This window comes from Dipodomys merriami, unplaced genomic scaffold (genome assembly GCF_024711535.1).
Source record: "Dipodomys merriami isolate MVZ:Mamm:240054 unplaced genomic scaffold, mDipMer1.0.p SCAF_2, whole genome shotgun sequence".
Lineage (NCBI taxonomy): Eukaryota > Metazoa > Chordata > Mammalia > Rodentia > Heteromyidae > Dipodomys > Dipodomys merriami.
In genome coordinates, this window is record NW_027203381.1 from 31,171,158 (window position 1) to 31,196,126 (window position 24,969).

General features: G+C 35.4%; 1 protein-coding gene across 5 annotated transcripts in view; it reads left to right on the forward strand.

Annotated features, from left to right (window-relative positions):
- Ccdc178 (coiled-coil domain containing 178) overlaps nucleotides 1-24,969 on the forward strand; it is a 306,788-nt gene that overhangs the window by 57,601 nt on the left and 224,218 nt on the right. For 4 of the 5 annotated variants that reach the window (XM_070029364.1, XM_070029363.1, XM_070029367.1 and 1 more), the window contains exons 5-11: nucleotides 1,411-1,550; nucleotides 7,859-7,881; nucleotides 9,990-10,072; nucleotides 11,185-11,385; nucleotides 12,746-12,966; nucleotides 18,822-18,964; nucleotides 24,073-24,226. In XM_070029364.1, coding sequence (XP_069885465.1) covers nucleotides 1,411-1,550; nucleotides 7,859-7,881; nucleotides 9,990-10,072; nucleotides 11,185-11,385; nucleotides 12,746-12,966; nucleotides 18,822-18,964; nucleotides 24,073-24,226 — 965 coding nt within the window. The remainder of the gene's footprint in view (nucleotides 1-1,410; nucleotides 1,551-7,858; nucleotides 7,882-9,989; nucleotides 10,073-11,184; nucleotides 11,386-12,745; nucleotides 12,967-18,821; nucleotides 18,965-24,072; nucleotides 24,227-24,969) is intronic. The other variant, XM_070029365.1, reaches the window with a different exon arrangement.

Below are 24,969 nucleotides of genomic sequence, written 5' to 3' on the forward strand. Positions count from 1 at the left end.
TTTATATTAATCAAGAAAATAAAAATCAGTATCATGAAATCATTGGTCAATGGTATACTTATATAACCAAAGAATATTTGGTAGAATGAACGTTTATTCATAAATGATACACATATCTTATTTTCATAAAGACTGTAGCTGTGGAGGAGGATACTTTCTATAAGATAACATTTAAAAGACATGTAAAAGAATGCAATTGAAATGATCTTGAGGATGCTTCTTGTCTCCGTGGCCTAACATTGAAACAAGAAGAAAGTCATTTCTCTGTACTCTGAGGTCAAATGAAATGAGGAAACTATGTTGTTCTCATTGACACACTGAGATATTTTGTGTCTCCCGTTTAAGATCAGTGATTGCCGTTATGATCCAGCCCTGTAGAGTCTTGGGAGTCAAAAGGATTGAGAGTAAGCACTTTGGTGGAGTTTCATGAACAACTTTGCTCTGCTTCTGCAACCTTCAACCAATTCAGGACATGCCAGGATTAGAGTCACTGAGGCACATCGGACTGAGTGGATTTTATGATGAATGTAGCTTGAATGCTGTAGTGAGAACATCAATCACGCTTCGCATGAGACTCCAATTTTCAGAAATGGAAGATAGAAAATGAGGTTATTATGAGGATGAAGGAGACTTACTTGCCTTTATTTATTTTATTTTTTTTCAGCAGGAGAAACCCATTCTGGATTGAAGGAAGAACTTTTTCAATGCATGAGTGGTTGAATGCTATTTATACTGGACGATGTGTGATCTCTTTGAAGGACATATTTAAAATATGCTTTGGAATCACTTTTTTTAGGATTAAAGATTTACCTTAAAAATGAATTAAATACTGTCTGTCACTTTAAAAATGTTCTTTTTTCAGTGTTCATTCATAACCCTAGGAAACATGTTGAATTTTGAAATCTTTTTGAATGCTTTATTTGGGTTTTCTGAGTTCAATTTTATTTGGTATATTATTAAGTCATCTTCAATGTTTATTTTAGGTTTTTAGCTTTTTTGAAATTTTACTCTAGAATTTGTGTGTGTGTGTGTGTGTGTGTGTGTGTGCGCGCGCGCGCGCGCGCGCGTGCGCACGCTGGTATTAGAATCTTGAACTCAGGACCTGGGTACTGTCCCTTAGCTTTTTTTGCTCAAGCTTAGTACTCTACCACTTGTACCACAGCTCCACTTCTGGCTTTTAGGTGGTTAATTGGAAAGAAGAGTCTTTCCTGCTCAGCTGGCTTCAAACTGCGATCCTCATCTCAGTCTGCTAAGTAGTTAGTATTCTGTAATTTTATGACCTATTGATCAAACAAATTTAAGACTATTCATACTAATAAAGCAGAATATTTCTTTTCACATATTAAAATCATTAAGGTATATAGCTCTGTACGTAAATGCTGATACTTTCTCGGTCTATTATACCTTCAGAGGTGAGCAAAGGCATCTTCTTTGGCTACCCCAGTCGCCGCCACAGCTGCTCTCAAGTGAACATACCAGCACCATGTGTCACCAAAACGATTTCACACATTGAAGAAGTGGAGTCAAAAATACAGAATTATTTGAAACAAGTAAGGGCCTATTAAAAAATGTGAACAGTTTTGTAAATTCTCTACAGCCCAGTGATGTCTTGTTTAACAATCATGGGGAATTTTTCTGAATTCTTTGATAACTAGTAGAGTTTTCAGTTTTCCTTCAAATGTATAATTTGCTAAACTAGACATTTTTGACAGTCTCATGCCAAAAGGGTGAAATGACCTTATTAAGTGGACGTTCCCCCTATCTGTTTGTTCTTTTCCAGAGACAATAATGCTAACTAGTAATTTCCATAAGCCAACTTGTCTAATAAATAGAATTTACATCCTATTGGGGACACAACCCTAATTAAATGATTAGCTAAGTAAATTGGTCCATATAAGGACAATTTGACTTTTAATGAGTTATTTTGCTCTAAATAAATACTTAACAGGTCCGTTGAAGGAGAATATCACCATTATCATCGCACTGTTTTTATGTTCGTTTGTTTTTAACATGTCATTTGTTTTAACATGTCATTAACATATTTTCCTTCATTGTCCTGAAGGGAATTCAGTCTTGAAAATACTTTTGCCAATAATTTCAAAAGATGGCTTAGGAATGATATAAGAAAACAAACTTTACCCTATCTTTCATGAAGATGATATTTCTAAACAATGAATAGTTAGGCTGCCTGGCGGATGAGTTTATGCAAGGACTTGTGATTTTTCTTTTTTAGCATGCAAGGACTTGTGATTTTTCTTTTTTAGCATGGCTACTGGGTCTAACTCAGAGAACTTCCTAAGGGCCACTTATTATTGGTGCCTCTTTTGGGAGCTGCTTCAATATAACCCTTAAGATCATGGTCAGTTGTATGATTTTAGATGGCAATAGAGAGATAAAGAAGTGTGTGGGAATAAACTCCAGCATATCCAATATCCTCAAGGTGTCTTAACCATTATTATTTTCACAGTATTACTTATTGTTATCCCATCTATTGCTGTCTCCAAATCATAATAGTCCTTTGGAAAATACTTTTCAGTTTATAGGACTGTTAGGCTCCTGGATTTTGAAGAGTACTCTAAGGAAACAGAAAAGAATGAATATTTATTAATGAAATATGATGTACATATCTTACCTAGTCTAGTTAACAATTACCCATGTTGCTAAAAAATGAAAGTAGTCATAGCTCTTTTAGTAAACCTTTATGACAGCTGCTGTTAGTTGAAATCATGACAGAAGTTACTATATTTTGTTCTCCTAGACTTCCTAAGATTATGATTGAATGCCTTACTGTACTTAATTGATATACAGGGAATAGTGACTTAACATAATTCAAAGCCACAGGCTGGAGTGGGCCTTGTGAGCACATTCTATTATCATAGCCTGTATCCTCCAGCAGTCCTACCAGGGGCTCCTACTGGTTGAGCAACTGCTAAATATCTCGAATAATGGGCAGCTAAAAGATTCACTGAGATAAAATAATTTACAAATGATCTTATGCCTTGTCTTCAGAAAAACTGAAAAGAGCCTCTCTTATAGAAATATATAGGGCCAAATGAATAAATAGGAAGCTCAAAGACCAGTACTGGGGCTGACTGGTTTAGTGTTACATCTAGTCCACAGCTCCTTGCCATGTACACAGTAGGTACTCAATAGATACTCGTTGAATTAAAATTTAGTGAGGATTGAAGTCATAGTTTTCTTTTCCAGATATACCAAAGGCTTCCTAGTCACCTAAAAAAGCAGCTATGATGTTCCAAACATTTGCTATTTTCAAGGCATTCAATAATCTATTTTTATATTGTCTTTATATGAGTCCAACTTTACCTTTATTTACAAGAAATGTCAAGTCATTAAATCACTCAGCTAGTAATCACCTGAACTGGCATTCAGATTCAGTTCCAAGTGGAACCCCCAGTTCCCTCATGTATAGCCATTGAGGTTTTTGCTATATTATCTGAATGTTCAGCCTAAAAGAAACTTCCTTAAACATCTGGAGCCAAATGAAACCAAGCAAAACTTGCTTACCAGCTATGCCATAGCTTTCCCAAAAGCTGGCACCCTCTTCCTCCACAGCGTTGCCTCAGATTTGTGCCATGCCCCTTGAAGTTTACACATCTGCAAGAGGTGAGGCCAGTGGTTCTCTAGGCTCTTTAACTGAGCATGTGTCTTGCCTCTTGTTTCATTGTTTAGAGAAGACCTCACTGGTTTCAAACCCATGTAGATAAAACCTTACGTATTAAACACAGTGCATTAGCTCTGTACAAATAGGACAAAATAAGTTGAACAGTTATAGACCACTGTCTCTCATCACCACTTTCTTGATGCCTGATGCTCTTCCTTTCTCTCCTTGGAACATCCTTCTTCCCTGATGCCACATAGTCATGTTGAGAAAACTTCTCATTTGCCCGCATTTCTTACCTCCAAATCGTAATTATTTGCCAATAAATAAATTCAGGATTTAATGTCTTAAGTTTTGCATGAGGTTGATTTGTTTGTCAACATGGGAAGTGAAATTGTTCCTCAACCAATTAAATTGGGCATGTTGTTTGATAAATGTTGTATATGTTTCCAGATTGATTTTGACTTGAATGGTAGCGCTATGGCATGCTCTAAACTGAAAGTAAATTCAAGGATATGAGTGTTCTTTAGGAGAAATGGTATTCAGTACTTACATACTATCTCTACACATGTTTAAGATATGAGAGGGGATTTCTATCATGACATTAATTTTATCTTAGCTTTCAGTATTGAAGCTAGCAGGTTTTATGAAAACTTCCTTCAGAAAAATAATATTTAAACACATAATAGTTTGGTGAGAATTTCTAATGAAAATATAAAATAAAAAGCAGACTTAATGGGAATGTTAGGTGCATCAAGTAGCAATTTCTGTCTTTAAAATTATTAACAAATGAAGTATTTTATTTAATGCAATTAAAAAATGAATATCAGATTTGACAATTGTTCCCAACTAGTTCCTGTTCTGCTCCAATGGTAAAGCTGTAACTCCTCCAGAGAGAGAGAGGCTGAGATAATAATCAACTAAGACATACCTGTGACCTTTGCAGACTCTCCTCACTCCTTGCTATCTAACCTAAGACAAATGTCTGTACCCCTAAAGCTGTCTGAAAAATGTAGTAAAGCTCTGCCTACCCATAACTGTCATTGATAGCTCTTCTTTCTTTCCTTTCACCTTATCTCTTTCCTAAGCATATAGGGCCAAGTGGCCTGACCTGATAAGTAAAACTCCTCGAGTTTGGGGCAGGGGCTTCAAAATCTTGTTGCATACCTATGGCTAAGATCCATAAGACTGAAATTTGAGGACAGTGCAAGTAGAAAAGTTTTCACTAGACTCTATCTCCAAAAGTAGCCAGTTAGTAAGACTGGAGGTATTACTCAAGCTGTAGAGTGCCATCTTAGCCAGACTCTGAATTTATAATCTACTACAGCTGAAGACAAAGGAAATGAAAAGATCAGGTTGAGAATCTTTTCATTCTATATAAGCTCATATTTGAGTTTGTACCACCATAAAATATTTCATTTCAGGATGAATTTCTGTTGTTTTTGTTTACCCACCTGCCACCTGTTTGTGCCCGTTGCAAAATATTATTAGTTACTTAAGCTTTACTTTGATTTCCTCTAGGCCCATAACTTCTGAAACTAGTTTTGTTCCAAGACCCATATCCCAGGAATTCCACATATCAGGTTCAGCCATTTGACCCAATACCAAATGAAGAGATAAGTAAAGGAGAAGGGCAGAAAAAGGAGATTTATTCTATGGCCTGGGCCACTGCAGAGAGAGAAAACAATTCAGTCCATCTACATCAAGCTTTGGAGTATAGACACAAACTTTAGGTTAAAATAAAAACATACTTTCGGCAAGGAGAAGAGAACATGCATAATTATTAAGCAATCCTCATTATTGTATGGCCTGGTTGGTTACTATGGCAAGGTTCTAGAGAAGTAGTCATCACTGTCATTTCCAAAGAGAACAATAAGGAAGTCACTTTTGTCTGGCTGTGGCCTGACCAGAGGTCGCTCTGCAGTTCCTCTCTCTCTATCCTTTCTTGTAAAGATGTTATTGATGAATTCTGCCCTTCTTGTATTCCACAGCAAATGCCTTAAAATAAAGACAGATATAAAAGGGCCACTGTTTATAGTTAAATTGTGTTCCCAAGTCTCACAAAAGTTTCTCACATCATACAAAGCAGCAACTTATTTGATATATCTTCCTTTAGCCACTCTCGTTTGTTTTGTTTATTTGTTTGTTTTTACTAGAATAATTTCTGCAAATGTCAATTCAAAGTGAATTTTTTTGTGTGTGCTAGTTTTATAGCTGTCAGTGCTTTTCCGCAAAAGCAATTTAAGTCTTTGTTACACTTCCATGCTTGACCAACTTCTACATCTTAGACATATCTCTAATATGATTAGAGACTTATTCCTGCATTCTGGGGATGCAGAATAAATAAGATTTATATAGCCCTTCCATTGTTTATTTGATTATCACCTATTTATTCTCACACACCGCCATTCCTTAGGAACTCCACAGAGAAGCTTTAACCTGTCCTGAAAGAATTTGTCCATTTGTCTCCCTTAAGTAGTATTTTACTTTGCTTTCAGTATCAATTCAATGCTCTCATAGTACAACTTGGAAGTAGTTTCTAAAATATATATCCAAGGATTTGATAATTCCATGGTTCTCTTTTTTGGTATGTTTGTGTTTAATCGGATTTTGGTATAGCATTGAAGCTGAAACTGGGTTTTTAGACCCCTGGCCCAAACTCTTGGGATCCCACATGAGATCTAGCCACTTGCCACTACATGCTATATAAAGAGCAATGGTGAAAGATATAGGAAGGAGATTTATTACATGGCATCCTTGGAAAGTCAGAACCCACCTTTGGGGATACAGATATTGACTCTGGGTTACAAAAGATGAATTGAACTTAGGAGGAGGGAAAGCTAAGCAGAATTAAAACAGTCACAGGTATGGCATGGTTTTCCCTGGTAGTGGATGTTGTGCAATTTGGGCTGCTTTCTTCAATATTACCCAAAAAAGGAATTGCCTAGCTCACAGTCACTTTGCTTTTTGCCACAGTTGCTTATTGGTGAATCCTTTTCTGCGTGGAACCTAAGGTGATCATAAAGGGACTGAAACAGGAAATTGCTCAGATCCAAAGTGGAGAGCTGAGTGCCCAACTTTTAGTTAATTCATAGGCCCAACAGCAACAGCTTTAAAAAAAAATAAATTGTTATTGTAAAGTTAATGTACAGCAGGGTTACATCATATAAATCAGGTAATGAGTACATTTCCTCTTGAAAAGTGTCATCTCTTCCCTTGCTTTCTCCCAAGTTTTCCTTCCCAACAACCTCCTACAAGTTTTATAGTTCATTTTCAACATAGTGTCTAATGAGTGTCACCGCTGCATTTGTTCACCCTTTGTCCCACCCCTTTACCCCTCCCTTTTACCCTTCTCACAGCAGATGTCCTTACATACAAAGACCAAAGCTACAGAAAACAAAAACAGCAACAAAGGAGAAAAACAAAACAAAAGGCAAATTAACAAAAAAATTATTTTCAACTTCTTGAAGTTAATTTCAATAAACATCATCTTATATGATCATATGCTCATAGCTATTGAGCCCTTGTGAGCCTCTCCTAAGAATATCCTCCTTTGGTCTCACTGTGTGAATGTCTAGAGTCCTATATAATTGATCATGTCCAAGTATATTTTTTATCTTTCGCCAGCCAGTGTATTTATTTGTGCATTTATATGTACATTCCAGTTACAACAAATAAGGGAAACCATGCAACCTGTTTCTTTGGTCTGGCTTACAACAACAGCTACTAAGTCACCTCTGACAAAGAAAATTGTATATATTTAGCCTCGAAGTTCAGAGCACTTATGAGAACCATAACATTGTCTAGATAGTGCTTTGCTTTTAGAAATTTATGTTTATTACAGTGCTGAGATTGTTAGAACATATCTGTAAGACATAATGCCTGACAAAGAAAAGGATGAAAACTAAATGCTTGTGAACTTCCATATAATTTTGTGTTTATCAAATCTTTGGGAATTAGCAGCATTTGTATTGGTTCTTAATGAATGATTTAGAAATGAATAGATGAGAGCTGAAAAAATAGCAGTAGGAGTAATAATTACAGGTAAGTAAGGCAGTTTGAAGAATATGTACAAGTTTGGGCATCAACGAAGGGTATAAAACTTGACCAAAGTACAGTGGGTATGTGAAATAGAAAACTGATAATTTTGTGAATGAGTTTAAGCTTAAGTGAATTTTACCAATTGTATTTTTCATATGCTTTAAATTTAATTCTTATCAAGATCTTTTGTTTTGTCAGTTTGAAACTTCTCTTGAAGAATGGTAAGTAATGTTCTTGCTTCTTTTAATACTGAGGTTTTTGACCATCTCTAATTGATCAATTTTATTTCAAAAAGAATAGGAAATTGAAAGTAGGATTGTTTACATTAACTATTAAAGCACTTTACAATGTCGGTGTGGGGGGGAGGGGGGTATGATTGGGTGGGGGGGAGGGGGGAGGCTGGGAAGGGAGGTGAAGGGTAAACAAAGGAGGAGGCTGCAATGTTTGGTAAGAAATGTATGCATTATCCTGCCAATGTAATTGTAACCCCTCTGTACAGTATGTTCTCAAATAAAATAAAATAAAATTTTTAAAAAAATCACTTTTTAATATTAGAATCAGGATTGAAAGTGATAGAATAAGGATCTCTAAGGCTCCATTCATACAGGAAACAACTAAGAAGTTGCAAAAAAGAAAGTAAAATCAGTTTGAATTAATGTTTGCAGAAATCTGGAATGTAGTAGAATATAGAATTCTAAAAAAAAAAAACTTTAATTAAATATGCTGCTATTCTGCATAGGAAAAGCCTTGTAGCATCATATGTTACCTCCTAGTCAGCTGTTCAGATCCCTATCCAAGGTGGCCTGGAAGAGAATATCCCAAATTTATGATGTTTATTGTTAATGTCAGAGGAAGAATAGCAACCTCCTTAGCAAGGAAATGTATATCAGAATTTTGACCAGTCTGATGACCTCATGAGTAGCTAACACAAAATTACCTTTGTTTTGTTTGAAGTGAACCAATCATAGATCTGGAAGCACTTAAAGGCATTTACTTGTCAAATCACAACAGATATAATCACTGAAATAAACATATTAGGCACATCAAACAGAACTAGAAGAACAGAGGTATGGAGGAAGGGGTTTCAAAGCTTTCAATACATAAGAAAATACACTGTATTTTTTTAAAATAGTTAAAAATGAAAATTAACATTCTAAAAGAAAGATAATCACAGAAAATGGGTTTTTCCACATAAATGGTGAAACAATAAGGATAATATGTTACTATTTGAAATAGGAAATTGAGCCACGAGCCAAGTGGCTCATGCCTGTAATTCTAGATACTCAGGAAATTGAGGTTTGGAGAACTACCATTTGAAGTCTGCCCAGGCAGAAAAATACACTAGGCTATCATCAATGTAACCAGCCCAAAGTACTGGAGGGTGTGTGTGTGTGTGTGTGTGTGTGTGTGTGTGTGTGCGTGCGTGCGTGCGTGCGTGCGTGCGTGCGTGCATGTGTGTGTGTGTGTGTGTGTGTGTGTGTGTGTGTGTGTGTCTGAAGTGGTAGAGGACCAGATGTGAGCAAACTGGTAGGGGAGGGGATGAAATGTTATAAAATAAGTTTGAAGTGATATCATGTAACAAAAGAGAATGTGAAATTTTTCTACTAATTGAAAGATAAAGAAATTTGATGCTATTTTAATAGATATCATCAGCCTGTTAATATACTAGTACTGTATCTCTAAAGAGAATAGATAAATGTGACTTACGTTATGATTTTTATGTGTGTATATCACTTTCTTAAATAAGTTGTAATAATTATTGAATAAAAATTAATTTGTAATTATAAGTATTTCTATATTAATTCTGATTTTTTAAACTTCTATCAGTGAAAAATTTTTTTTAAATAAATGCTTAGTTTAGAAATGCAGGTGAGAAATATTTTATATAGTACATTTAGAAAGACACTTTAGAAGGTGAATAACATTTTAGTTCAGGCATTTTGTAAAAGCTTGTTAATTTAAGCCTGACATGATACTTTTTATACTTTGTCATACATATTGATTTCCCAGAAATTGTTAAACTGAAATTAAATAATATCTCCTCCTAATTCAATTCTTTTTCTTATAGCAACATTTTTAGCAAGACCAATTTCTTTACACAAAACTGACCAGCTTCTTCGGTAACACATTTTTAGTTTCAATTCTTTTATCACTAAATGCAAATCCTATTTACAATTAATACCCACTAAATATTTAAATATCCATTAGAAGTTTCCTATATTAGTCCCTATGTAGTAGGATTACCAGATACGGTAACATTTAAAATTCCATGAAAGAGTATCACCTTAACTACACCTTTCCTTTGCAAATTGTCTCTTTTATTATATAGGGAAAGAATTGCTTCCAGAAAAGACCTGGAGGAAGATTTGACTATTGTCACACCAGTGAAAGTGTGCAAACCCAAAGACAAAGGTGAATTTGTTCTTTGTACTTAGCTAACGTGATTATAGTCATCGCATATTGAGTTTTCATTTAATTTCTTTCTAAATTTCACTGTAATTATGCTTATGAGTCCTAATTCTGTTGAGTACTGAATAGACGTAAGTCCTCTGTATCATTTAAAGCATCTATCCCCCAAGTACTTATAATGACCATTAAGTGCCAGATGCTAGTCTAAGTTTTTCTGTATGATGATCCTTACTAACTGTATTTCAGAGCTGTTGAATGGAGATTTTTGTAACCATCAGTGCATTATCCTTTATCTGTCCAGTTGGGTAGCTAGTAGTCCTGTATCATCATGGAGCATTCAGATGTGGCCAGTGAAATTGTTTCCCTCCCTCCCTCCCTTCTCTTTTTCTTTCTTTCTTTCTTTCTTTCTTTCTTTCTTTCTTTCTTCCTTTCTTTCTTTCTTTCTTTCTTTCTTTCTTTCTTTCTTTCTTTCTTTCTTTCTTTTCTTTCTTTCTTTCTTTCTTTCTTTCTTTCTTTCTTTCTTTCTTTCTTTTCTCTCTCTCTTTCTTTCTCTTGCTTGCTTTTTTCTTTTTTCTTTCTTTCTTCTTTCTTTCACTTTATTTCTTTCCCTCCCTCCCTTCCTTCCTTCCTCCTTTCCTGCCTTCATTCCTTCCTTCCTTCTTCCTTTCTTTTCTTCCATTCTCTCCTTCTTTCCTCCTTCCCTGCTCCCTCCATCTTTCCCCCTTCTCTTCCTCCCTCCCTCCATTCCTCCCTCCCTGTTTCCTTCCTTCATTCCTCCCTCCTTCCTTCCTTTCCTTCCTTTCCTTTCTTCCTTCCTTCCTTCCTTCCTTCCTTCCTTCCTTCCTTCCTTCCTTCCTTCCTTCTTTTCTCTCTCTGTCTCTGTCTCTGTCTTATAACCCCTTGATTAAAAATCTGCTTCCAAATTCCATAATCAACATTATAATTGTATTATAATAACTATAATCATATATAAATTTATAAGTAAATTTAAGTATATTTATAAACATGAAAATATATAATATCTAAAACATATTTGAAAGAATGCAATACAAATAACACTGGTTTCCTATCCCGTGGATGGGAACCAACATGGGAATATGTGTTTCTATTTTAAGATATAACATGTCCAGAATTAAAGGAAAAAATGAAAACATTGCTGTCAGAGATTATCAAACTCATTCAAAGTCTTGAAACTGACCGGGCCTTAGCAGAACTAGCTTTAAAGCAACAAAAGTCAAGAAGGAAAAGGATTAGCATGAGAATTGACTCTTGGTCTATCTGGAAAATTCAAGAACTTCCATTAGCTGTGCAGAAAGGTAATTTTCAATATTGCCATTTTCTTTTTTAGAAGAGCACAGGCAATCAACTATAGCTCTGAATACAACAATTAACTGAATGATTTCAAAGACTGTATTTTTCTTACAAACCAGGAAACTTTGGACTGATGGCATTCATTGTTCTGTCCACTCTGCAGAGCACACCTGGGCTTGCTGTCATTGGAAATACCATGAATTCATGATACCCCAGGGACATTCAAATGTATTGCACATGTTTCTTGTGATGAAGACAGAATTCTAGTTATTAGACATTTAGAAATTTAAAATAATTAACAGTTGGCATTATTTAGACACATTTTTAACCATATGAAAATTGAGTTTTAGGTGTCATGCTGAGAACTTAATGCACTGGCATCTGGGAATTTAGAAATAAATTTACTGTAAAAAGATATTCTAGCAGGAATAGAACTTTAAAACGTTATCTGAGTCACACAGAATAATACATGTTTAAAATGAAAACGTTGTCTTTTAGACCACAGAGTGAAGGATCTAAGGTAAAATTTATAATGTAATGGTAAAGAATGTTTAGTTCTGTATCTATCAAAACATTCTTGGTAGGTTGGAGGCATGCTCAAGTGGTAGAACTCTTGCCTAGCATGCATGAGACCTTGGGTTTAATCTGGTTATATATGTGTGTGTGTGTGTGTACACACACACACACACATATATATATATATATATATAATTCATAACTGAATTATAAACAGTATATATAAAGAGAACTACAGATGTATTTCTTTGATGAACATTGATGCAAAACTTCTCAATAGAATTCTGGCCAATCAATTTCAACAACTAATTTAAAATATATACATTGTAATCAAATAGGATTCATTCCAGGGATGGTTCAATATAGTCTAGTCAATAATGTAATTCAACACATCAGTAGAAGCAAGGACAAGAACCACATAATCATCTCAATAGATGCAGAAAAGGCATTCAACAAGACCAACACCTCCTTATGATGAAAGCTTTAGGAATCCATGGAACATTCCTCAATATAATAAAGGCTGTATATGACAAGCCTACAGACACCATTATACTTAATTATGTAAAGTTAAAACCATTTTCTCTGAAATAAAGAGACTCTTTGTGCTCAAGGCTAGCACTGTACACAGAACCACTTCTGGCTTTTTCTGATTAGTTTATTGGAGATAAGAGTCTCATGAACTTTTCTGCCCAGGCCGGCTTTGAACCATGATCCTAAGATCTCAGGCTTCTGAGTAGCTAGGATTACAAACATGAACCACCGGCACCTGGCTTATGTTTATTTTTGAAGATGTCTTTCTTGATTTTTTGGTACCCAAATCTCATTTTGTCCTTATCTTTCTCCATCTAGAACATCAGGCCTATATGAAAGATAATATGGAATTACGATGGCACCTTAAAGATAAAGGTCATCAAGTAGAAAATCTTACGAAACGGAAGAAGAGTTTTGAAGAAGCTAATGCAAAGATTGAAGAAGATATTAAACTAATGGTTGAAGGTTCTTTCCTTCTCAAAACAAAGCAGAAGCAGGAGCATGAAGCTCTCAAGGAGCAATATATTAAAAAAGATGAGGTAAATGAATAAGGGATATGTATTTTACCTATTCTTATTTAGTTATGCACAATATTTCATATATAGGAACAATTTCCAGTTTTCATTTTTACTCAAAATTGACTTGCTATTTATGTTAAGATGACAATTTATTAAACTATACACCTTATAATTTAGTGGTAGTCATTTTAACTATATCTATTTCACATACCTTTATACCTATGAGAGTTAATAAAATTAATCAATCTATTAATCAAATTTTGTGACTGAAATAGCCTAGCATATATATGCATACATATGTATATATACACCACATGTATATCATGTTTTTTTCAAGTTCTGTGATTGAACTCAGGGACTGGGTGCTGTCCCTGGGTTTCTTTTGCTCAAAGCTAGCACTATGATATTAGAGCCACAGGGCCATTTCAGGCTTTTTTGTGTGTATTTTATTGGAGATAAGAGTCTCAAGGACTTTCCTGCCTGGGCTGGCTTCTCTGATCTCAGCCTCCTGAGTAGTGAGGATTATAGGCATGAGTCACCGGCACCCAGAACTGGCATACTTTTTTGTGGGGGGGGGATCCTGTCGTGGGGCCTGAACTCTGGGCCTGGGCGCTATCCCTCAGCTCGTCAGCTCAAGGCTAGTGCTCTACCACTTGAGCCACAGAGCTACTTCCGGCTTTTTTCTTTTTGCTTATGTGGTGTGAGGAATCGAACCCAGGGCCTCATGCATGCAAGGTAAGTGCTCTACCACTGAGCCACCTTCCCAGCCCACTCGCATATTTTTTGTGTGGTATTGAGACACAAAATCAAGGCTTCATGTTCTTGTTTAGATTTTTGCTTTGTTGTTGTTGTTGTTAGTGTTGGAGTTCTAACACTTGAGGGCCATCTTTACTTTCTGGCTTTTTCTGGCTAATTGGAGAGAAGAGTCTCACAGACTTTTCTGCCTGAGGGGGCTTTGAAATGTTATCTTTAGATTTTAGTCTCCTGGGTAGCTAGGATTATAGTCATGAGTCACCTAAAGACTGGCAAAATAGCCCGACATTTTTAGTGCTATAATTGAACTGAAGGAGAATATATTTATGATATATCGTTGATCAAAGAGTTTTTTCTGATTAACTAACATTTACTATGCTCTTATACTATGCTCTTATAATAGAGAAAAATAGTGTATGCACATGTGTCACAAAAAGAACAAATTTACAATTTTAATTATATCAACTGTAGAGTTTTACTTTAATAGAAAACTAAATAATTTCAAAAGTGTACATTTAAAATTAAAATGATACATTTTAAGGTCAAATATAGAAACAAAGGGCACATGTTTTCTCTTATAGCTGCAAGTTAGTTGTAATTTATAAATACAAGTAAACATAAACAGAGTCATTTGCACATGTACACAAACATTTTAACTGAAGTATGGTTTATGCAGGGGGGAATTAAAATAGTACAATTCCTTAGAAAACTCATAATCTAATGAAATGAGTACCAGGAAGCTGTAACTTGAATCATGGTGAGGGTGTAGATGAATGAAGAGAAGAAAGGGAGAGAATTCAATCATAATATTCACTGTATATTCTATAAAGCTAGCAAAATATAAGGAATGGGTTGGGTTGGGAGGGCTAGGGAGAACAATAATCAAGGAACATTGTACTAAGAAACTTACATGATGAATTGTAACTCTCTATAAAACTTTGTACAGATAAAAATACCATTTAAATAAAATAAGAACATATTAATGAGCAAAACAATATTTAATATATATAGAAATACATATGTGTATACATAGACATATGTATGTCTATACATAGACATACATATGTCTGGATATAGACATAAATATTTACTGTTTAACGTACAGTTTAACCATATAACAATTTAACAATAAGCAGAAACTATTCCATGATGAAAAAAACTTTCATCCTTCGTGAAAGACCTTATATTTGACGGTGTATAATAATGGGATTCAATCTAGCCTATAAAGAAAAATAATTTCATTATTGTTTTAAAAACTCAGTCTATAGAAAAGAAGAAAAAATTTAATGAGTCTGAGATGCTTCAATATCATCATCTTATGCAAATTGTGCAAAATTTGCTAAATACACACAGAGACATCTAAAGATTTTATGTGACAAGGACTGTTTAACAATTATGCTTATCTTTCCCCTTCTCCCCTAATCTAAGCTCATGTCTGTTTGCTGAAGATGGCTGAAGTTGGGCTGAAATGTGCACTTTGCCTGTTCCTATTGCTGCCCATGCCATGTAATAAAACCTTTCAGTCCTTCACCATCATTTACCTCCATATATTTTATGTTGAGGCAAGTGGCCCTAGATCTCATGATGAACACCAGATGTTTGGGTGTGGAAGCAAAAACCCAGATCTCAGGAATATAAACATGAAAACTTAGTAATTTGGGAGATGTGAAGAAGGATGGAGAGTTTGAGGCCAGCCTGAAATATGTGAAGTACCTGTCTTAAAAAAAAAAAAAAGCAAACAACAACAACAACAAACAGCCTGGGAGGGAAGATGATCAGGAGGGGAAAAACTGGGAGAAAATGAAGGAGAGGGTGACACTGTTCAAAATAAATGTTCTTATTATCTGACTTATATAACTATATCCCCTCTGTACATCACCTTTACAATTGAAAAATTAATACAGTCTAGCATTTGACACCAAACAAAAATTTTTAAAAAGAGCCAAAAGCTGGTAAATACAAATAAACTTCCAGTAAGTAATAATAATAAACTATATCACAACAGTTTCTAACATTTGTATTAATCATTGCAATGTTAATGCCATTTCAAGTAACTGTGATGTAGAAACAAATCAGATAATTTTGATACCTGCACCATCATGACTATTGCTGCTCTATTCTCATAGCAAAATTATGGAAACATACCCAACAATAGAACAATAGATGAATGGATCAAGAAATTTCATATACATGAATATGTGAATTCATATGTAGGAATATATTAACATATTATCATTTTATGAAAATTGTGATATTTTTTTCATCCATCAGGAAGAATATTATTTGTTGAAGTGGATAGACTTGGAAAAAATTATGTTGAATGAAGTAAGTCAGTCTCAGAAAGACAAAGGATATGTTTTCTGAATTATATGGAAGTTTGATGTAAATTATAAGCATACATGAAAACATATAGAGACATATACATATATATTCAATCAAACTCCTTAAAGCATAAAATAGATAGGGGTGGATTCCCATGGTATAACTTCTTTGAAGAAGTAACAGAAAGTTTAAATCAGATGGAATGAAAACCAGGAAGCCGAAACATGCTTTGTTTGAGGTATATGATTTTTAAGGTATATGGAGAGAGGAATGGTGGACTAATTCATTTTTATCAATCAATTAAAATGGAACTAGGTAACTTGAGGGAATGGGTGGGGTGGGGTTAGATAGAAAGGGTAAACTGATGAGGGGGTGACTCTGATCAAGATACGTTGTACTCAGACTGACAAGTTGTATTGAAACCCCTTTGTACATCTATTTAAAGATAATAAGTAATTTTACAACCTATCATATATTCTGGGAGGAAAATAAAGAGACCATTACCTCTTTGTGAGAGACATTTTAAGATGAAATATTTCCTGTAATATAAAATTTGTGGAGGAAACATTTTTTTGGTCAAGTTGAAAAATAAATTTAAAGGAAAACATGTTGAAAAGCATTTTGGCATTTAATGTTCTTCTGTTCTAACATTCTGTTGGGCTCTTCTGAAGAATAATTTGACAACCAATATTTATGAAGTCCTTACCTTGAACTTTTAGGAATGCATTTGACAGCTGGACATCAGTGGCTCATGCCTAGAATCTTAGCTACTCAGGAGGTGGAACTCTGAGCATCATGGTTTGAAGCCAGATTGGGAAGGAAAGTCAGTGAGACTCTTATCTCCATTAAACTATGAAAAAAATAGCTAGAAATGGAGCTGTGGCTCAAGAAGTAGTGTGACAGCCTTGAAGCAAAAGAACCGCAGGGACAGAGTCCAAGCCCTGAATTCAAGACCCAGGACTGACACCAAAAAAAAAAAAAAAAAAAAAAAAAAAAAAATCAGGGGCTGGGAAGGTGGCTCAGTGGTAGAGGGCTTGCCTTGCATGCCTGAGGCCCTGGGTTGGATTCCTCAGCACCACATAAGCAAAATGAAAAAAGCCGGAAGTGGCGCTGTGGCTCAAGTGGTAGAGCGCTAGCCTTGAGCTGAAGAGCTGAGGGACAGCGCCCAGGCCCAGAGTTCAGGCCCCACTACCGGACCCCCCCCAAAAAAATGAGACAAGGGCCTAATATCTATAATATACTTAGAACTCAAAAAATACTCAAAAAGTAAATTCTCACTGAGATAAAATCCAATTAGAACTTAAAGACAGATTTCTCAGAAGTAAGGATGGCAAATAGGCTCATGAAACAATGCTCAATAGCTCTGACTCTAACAGACATACAAATCTAAACAACACTGAGATTTCACCTTACTTCAGTTCTGATGGTCATTATCAAGAAAGTAAACAGAAAATGCTGGCGAGGACTTGGCCATAAGGGGTCTCTAACACACTGTTGATTGCAGTACATGCTTATTCATCCACTCTGGAAAACAGTATGCATGTTACATAGAAAAGTAAACATAGAACTACTCCATGACTCAGCAATCTCACTCCTGGGCATTTATCAAATAGAATACAAAGTTATAGTAAAGTCATCAGCACAACCATGTTCATTGCAGCACTATGCACCATAGCCAATATATGGATCAGCACAAATGGTCATCAATGGATGAATGGATCAAGAAATTATGGTATATATACACAACGGAATTCTACTCATCCATTAGAAAAATGATATTGTATCATTTGTAAGCAAATGGAAAGTCTTGGGAAAATTAAGTGCAGTGAGTGAAAACAAGAGAAACAAGTTTCATGGTTTTCTACATTCATTCATGGTAGACAGAATGTATCTATAAATCTACAAGTAAACACATTGGGATGGGCCATATGCAAATGATTACAAATGAATTAAATGAAGTATAATAGCAATAAGTGGGTCGAAGGGGGGGGTGAGAATGTTTATGAATAGAGTGCGTCTTGATCAGATGCCCTGATCAAGACGCACTCTATTCATAAACTGTTTGTTATATGGCACCTCTTCTGTGAAAATAATTACAGATAATAAAGTAAAATAGGCATTTGTAGAAAATATTAAAGATTAGGCAATTTTCATATAAGTTTCTTACCATAATAATGTTTGCGTTCTGTTTCCCTCAAAATGTTGTGCACATCTTGTTGAAATAAGGTACTTATGATTGGTGACAAACTGTGTAATGGATGATTATGAAATATGTATCATATAATGTAATGATGCAAAAATAATGTGATTAGGATAAATAGATAAATAGGGAGAAAGAAGGGAGAGATGGAGATGGAAATGATAATGTTTATATTTATTAATGTGGATGTTGAAAGAAAAATATTTTAGACACTCTAAGCTATTAATAGTACTAGTACAGGCAATTTATTAATTTTATGTTTGTTTTGATGTTTTCTGCCATAAAATATTAATTACACAATAAATACATAACAGTGCACAATGTTTTGTAGGTGAAAATTTAATGATTTTATTTTTGGACGTGCCAGCCTGGCTATTGAAACAATTAACTTTTATACATCTTTACAATTTTTGTCTATAGTGGTAAAGAATCCTATACATCAACTCTGTTTTCTCAGCAGTAACACTTTAGTATAATAATATGAGAAGAAAATGTATGTTAAGATCTTTTTATCCAAAATATATGTGTCTTAATAAAATTATTTCTTTAAATTAGCCATGATGAAAATACATATATTAGCAAAGATATTTATCATTTCTAGGTATTGGAGCAACTTAGTAAACTTGATGTAGAACTCCAAGAATCTAAAAAAGAATATGAATACTACAAATTGGACCTTGAAAAAAAGAAAGTAACCATGGAAAAATATTTTGCTGATGAACAATTACACATGGAGACCTTCAAGTAAGCACTACCCACATTTCTTCTTATGGCATTAAGAAGATATTAATGATACTGGGCCCTGGTCTCTCACATCTGTCATCCTAGCTACACAGGAAGCTAAGATCTGAGAACAGGGGCTCAAAGCCAGCCCAGGATGGATTTATAAGACTGTTTTACACTGGCAATGCCACACTTTTTTTCATCTCTGTCTTTTATAATAATTTAAGTAGTGGGTAGAACGATTATTTACCCTTTTATTCTTCAAACTCTATTCAAGTTTAGTAGATTAAGGAGACTGATGAAATTTAAACTACCAGTGAAGACAACTATGATACCACACACACACAATGATAACACACACACACACACACACACACACACACACACACACACACACACACACACACACACACACACACAAATCTGAAAAAAAATAATCTAGCCAGACACTGTTAACTCATGCCTGTAATCCTAGCTATTCAGGAGGCTGAGATCTGAGCATCATGGTTCAAAGAAAGGTGGGCAGGAGATTCTACAAGATTCTTATTTCTTGTTTATTTTATTTTATTGCAAAGATGCTGTACTGAGGGGTTACAGTTACATGAGTAAGACAATGAGTAAAGTACTTGTCAACCATTGTTTACACTTCCCTTGTTGTTGTCCCACTATCCTTTCCCTCCCTCACCGCCCACACTCCTTCCCACCCCCCAATTCCCCCTGAAGTTGTAAAGTTCATTTACAATATACTGTCCTGTGGGTCTCATTGTTGCAATGGGTCATAGTGTCCTTCTTTCAGTGTTTTGTTATTCCTCTTCCCCTCCCCAGATGAGATAAATGTGTATACAAGATGCAGGGTATCAAAATCAAATATAGTGACAACAGGGGATATACCGTAGGGGGAATAACATACAAAGGAAACAAAAAAGTCACATAGTACATTTAAAACAATAACAACGGGGGATGGGAAGGTGGTTCAGTGGTAGAGCGCTTGCCTTGCATGCATGAGGCCCTAGGTTTGATTCCTCAGCACCCCATAAGAAAAAAGAAAAAAGCTGGAAGTGGCGCTGTGGCTCAAGTGGTAGAGCGTTAGCCTTGAGCTGAATAGCTGAGGATCAGTGCCCAGGCCCAGAGTTCAGGCCCCACGACTGGACCCCCCCCTAAAAAAACAAAACAAAACAAAACAAAAAAAACAACGAAGACAGACCTCTTGGGTCCATATCTTAAGGTTCATTTTGCTTAGCATCATCTTATATGGACATACATACATAGCTTTTGAGCTTTTCAGCTCATCTGATAAGATTCTCCTATATGTATACTAGTTATTGCAAATAAGGGAAGTAAGCTTACTTCAATTAATATAATTTTTCCAAGTCTTTCCATTTCCTAACAAATGGGGTGATATCATTCTTTCTGATGGAAGCATAGAATTATAGAATTCCATACACACACACACACACACACACACACACACACACACACACACACACACACACACACACACACACCAAATTTTCTTGATCCACTCATCTACTGAGGTGCATCTGGGTTGGTTCCATATCTTAGCTATGGTGAATCATGCTGCGATAAACATAGTTGTGTTGGTAGCTTTAGTATAGCCTTGTTTGTGATCCTTTGGGTAAATGCCCAAAAGTGGAATTGCTCTGTCATAGGGGAGCTTTATGTGGAGTCTTTTGAGGAACCTCCATATTGCTTTCCAGAGTGGTTGAACAAGTTTACACTCCCACCAAAAACACAGTAGGATTCCCTTTTGAGCACATCCCCTCAGCACTGTTGTTCTTACATCTCTTGATTATGGCCATTCTAACTGGGGTGAGGTTGTGATTTGCATTTCTTTAATGGCCAGAGAAGTTGAGCATTTATTTATGTGTCTATTGGCCATTTTTATTTCCTTGTCAGAGAAGTCTCTCTTTAATTCTTTAGCTCACTTTTTGATGGGGTGGTTGTTTCTTTGAGGATTTGCTTTTGGAGGATTTAATTTTTTTTATTATTATCTTTAAGTAGTTGTACAAAGAAGTTTCCATTCTACAAAGCATTGTATGAATACAAGATGTCTGACAACATTGTCACTCATTGCTCCTAACCCATCCCTTCTCTCACTTTTTTAAAAAATTGCGATTAGGTGATTACATGAATTTCACATATTTCACAGTATTAGTTAAAGTCACAAATACATTTAAACTTTCACAAGGCACATTGTCATTAGCATGGTCTATACAGTTTGTGAATTCTATGAGCTTTGACAATACAAATTATTTTTCCACATCAGGCGATGTTTTTCTTTTGCCTAGTGTAGACTGTTATCTCTTTAAGTATATTTCAGATATGAAGCCCTTGTCTGTTGTATAGCTAATGAAATCTTCTCCCAGTCCATGGGTTTTCTATTGATCTTACTAGCTATGCAATCCTATTTGTTCAACCTTTCTTTGATTTGTTGTGTTTCTGGGTCTTTGTTAAGAAAAGTTGGGCCTGTGCCAAGGATCCCTAGAATTTCTCCTATTCTTTCCTGTGGTGTTTTCAGGGTGTCTACTTTGACTTCAAGGTCTTTGATACATTTGGAGGTGATTCTGGTGCAGGGTGATATATGGGTGATATATAAGGACTTACATTTAATTTTCTACAGGTGTTTAACCAATTTTGCCAGCACCAGTTACTGAAGAGGCTGTCTTTCTTCCATTCTATTTTTTTTTACTACCTCATCAAAGATTAGATGGCTATAGGTTTGTGGGTTCATTTCTGGGTCTTCAGTTCTATTCCATTGGTCTTCAGGTCGGTTCTTGTGCCAATACCAACCTGTTTTGATTACTATGGCTTTGTAGTAGAGTTTCAAATTTAGAATTGATATTCCTCCAGCATTGTTCTTTCTACTACAGATTTTTTTTTCTATTCAGGGTCTTTTATTGTTCCATATGAAATTTTGGATTATTTTTCTATTTCATTGAAGAATGTGGTTGAAATATTGCTTGGTATTGCATTGAATTTGTAGCTAGCCTTTGGCAGTGTTGCCATTTTCATGATGTTAGTCCTCTCTATCCAGGAGCACGGGAAGATTTTCCACTTCCTAAGTTCTGCTTTAATTTCCTTTCTCAGGTTTTTAAAGTTTTCATCATAGAGGTCCTTCAGCTTTTTAGGTAAGTTAATTCCTAGGTATTTTATTTTTTGTGGGGCTCTTATTCAGCTGTGTTATTCTCATTTCTTATCTCTTATTAACCATCAGAAAACTGGAAGAGGTGCTGTGGCTCAAAGCAGTAGAGCACTAGCCTTAAATGAAAAAGCTCAGATACAGCACCCAGGCCCTATGTTCAAGTGCCATAACCCAGAAAAAAATAAATCCTCAAAAAACTAGAAGTTGATAACATTAACTTCATCAGGAAATGATGATAGCAGAGCTAAATTAGACGCCACTGCTTGATGCTAGGGACTGAGTTGTCAACTCTAAAGTTCTAACAGTTCTACAATATACTTTCAAGATAAAAGGCAAAGATGTCACTTACAGAAAGATTAATCTTAAATGAGTGAACAGAACCAAAGCAACAGATTAATTTTCAAGGCTGAGATTGCCTTTTTCTCACTGACTCCCTAGCTTCTAAAATTCTGAGAAGTCATGCTGTGTTTCCCTACACTTCATGTTCCTTCCAGATATGGAAGGACAGAGAATCTTGTTTTAGCTCATTTGTTTCTTTAGTTTTCATTTCTATAGTGCAATTGTGATTCCGTTTTGTCAAGTCTACTCATAATCAGTTCATGCTTAAGAACCCAACTCAATTCAACAAGAATATTATATATAAATTATATATCTACTGTCAATTGATATTGATTTTATTGTGAATTTCCAAATTAAAATTTCTGTTACTTTAAAAAATTTTTCTGTTACTTTATTCAACACACTTTGCTTCCACATTGATTTACAAGATTTTATTACATATTTTCTCTCAGGTGCTAGATGTACAACAAAAAAAGATGTAATAATAGAGGGAGAACTATTTGGGAAGTAGAAGGTTTCCTGTGAGAGACAGGAGAGGAACAAGAAAGGAAAATGGGCATGTAAAAATATGATTAAAGTACACTATATACATATATGTCATAATGAAATTCATTATTTTATGGAAGCAATATATGCTAGTTAAAAAGACATGTTTTAAAATAAGTAAAATATTTTCTAGACTTAATCTGACAATAATTTGGAGTTATCTGTATTATTTTCTGAAAGCTTATGAAAATGACAATTTTAAAGACCTGTGCCTGTAATTTCACCCAGGCAAGAACGGATGCAAAAGGATCTCAAGCTTAAGGCCAGCCCAGGAAAGGGTAGTTTAAAAACAAGCATCCAAGCCAGGGACATTATAGTTTATGCCTATTATCCTACCCTTTATCCTGAGATCTGAAGATTGTGATTCAGAATCAGCCAGGACAAGAATTTGTGTGAGACTCTTATCTCCAATATACTACAAAAAAAAACTGAAAGTCTTGAGGGAAAAACAAAGTAAGGATCGGTCCATGGCTCATGCTGATAACCCCTGCTATCCCGATAGTGAAGAGGGAGAGATATGAGGATTACAATCTGATATTAGCCAAGGCAAAAAGCCTAATCCTAATAATCTTTCTGGAAAATAACAGCCAAAAGGTCTGAAGGCTTGGCTCAAGTAGTAGAGCATCTGCCTCTAAGGTGTAAGCCTTTGGTTCAATCTTCTGTGTAGCCAAAATAAGAAAATGTAAAGTAAATTTCTCTTTTCCTTTTCTCGTCATGATTTTTAACATTAAAAAAAATCTCTGTCTCTCTCTGTCTCTATCTCTGTCACTTTCTCTGCCTTTCCATTACTGTGTTTGCCAATTTCTGAATCACAGGTGCTCATAATCTGTTTCCAAAAATAAAACTAAAAGGTGGTTTGCTTTTTAAAAAAACTTTAAATTTTCTCAGTTCTTTTCCTTTTGAAACATAAATACTACTTGTGATTACTTTCTCCTTTTTCATCCTGATTCTAAGAGGACTTATTGAGAATTGGGAAGTATTACGGGAGAAAATAGTATTAGGGATAAAATCCATTGATTCATTTTAAATCAGAAGCCAACTTCTTTTTCAATGTGGATCAAATCAACTGTTTTCCTCACAGGAAAGAAATAGAACAACTCTCAGATCTATACACTCACTACACTACATCAATACATGATGTTAGCGTAGAGATGAAGACTAGTGAAGAAACGCTGAATGAGATATTGAAGGAATCATTGTCAGCTACCAGTATTGCATCTGACTTAAAGAAACAGGTGAGTGTTTTCATATTTTTTAATGCTGCTGTTACATTTGAGCTACAAGAACTAAATTTTCTCTTTTAACAATTAACTAACACTTAGCCAATTTTCTGCCTATATTTGTGTGTACTGTTGCATAGCAAATTAAAATGGACTTAGCAGCTAAACGTATTAGTCATTTAGATTCTCAGCCTCAATGTTTGACCTCCTGAAGCCTGGGCTTTTTAGCATGGCTCAACTGGCAAGCCTGCGATCAAGGTACCAATATCCTTACGTTTCTTTCAATGGCTTTGTGATGAATCTGATTTCAGATTGGCCTAGCAAGAATAATGTTCCTGAGTTCTATCATTCATGTTTGACCGGATTCAGTCCCTGTGGTCTTCTGACTGAGTTCCTTGTGGTCTTAGTGGTCACCTATCTGAAATCTATTTATAAGCAGTCCACATAGGCCCTGGCCTCTGCTCTGAAGTCAAATGTGGTTTGCTGACTTTTTCCTTCTCATGCTTGGAACTACTTTTATTTTCCACTAAGACTCATCCCTCCTGACAATGAGTCTGCCAGATCTGATTCACTGATCTAAAGGAGTTAAGAAGATAGCAAAGACACAAAAGGAGAAAGAGACAGAAAGAGAGAGACAGAGAGAGAGAGACAGAGAGCAGGAGGAAAGGAGGAAGGGAGGGAGAGGGGTTACTCAGGGCTGGGATGGAGCACAGTAGCAAATCACTCACTGAGAAATGTCCTTGGCTTGATTCCCAGTA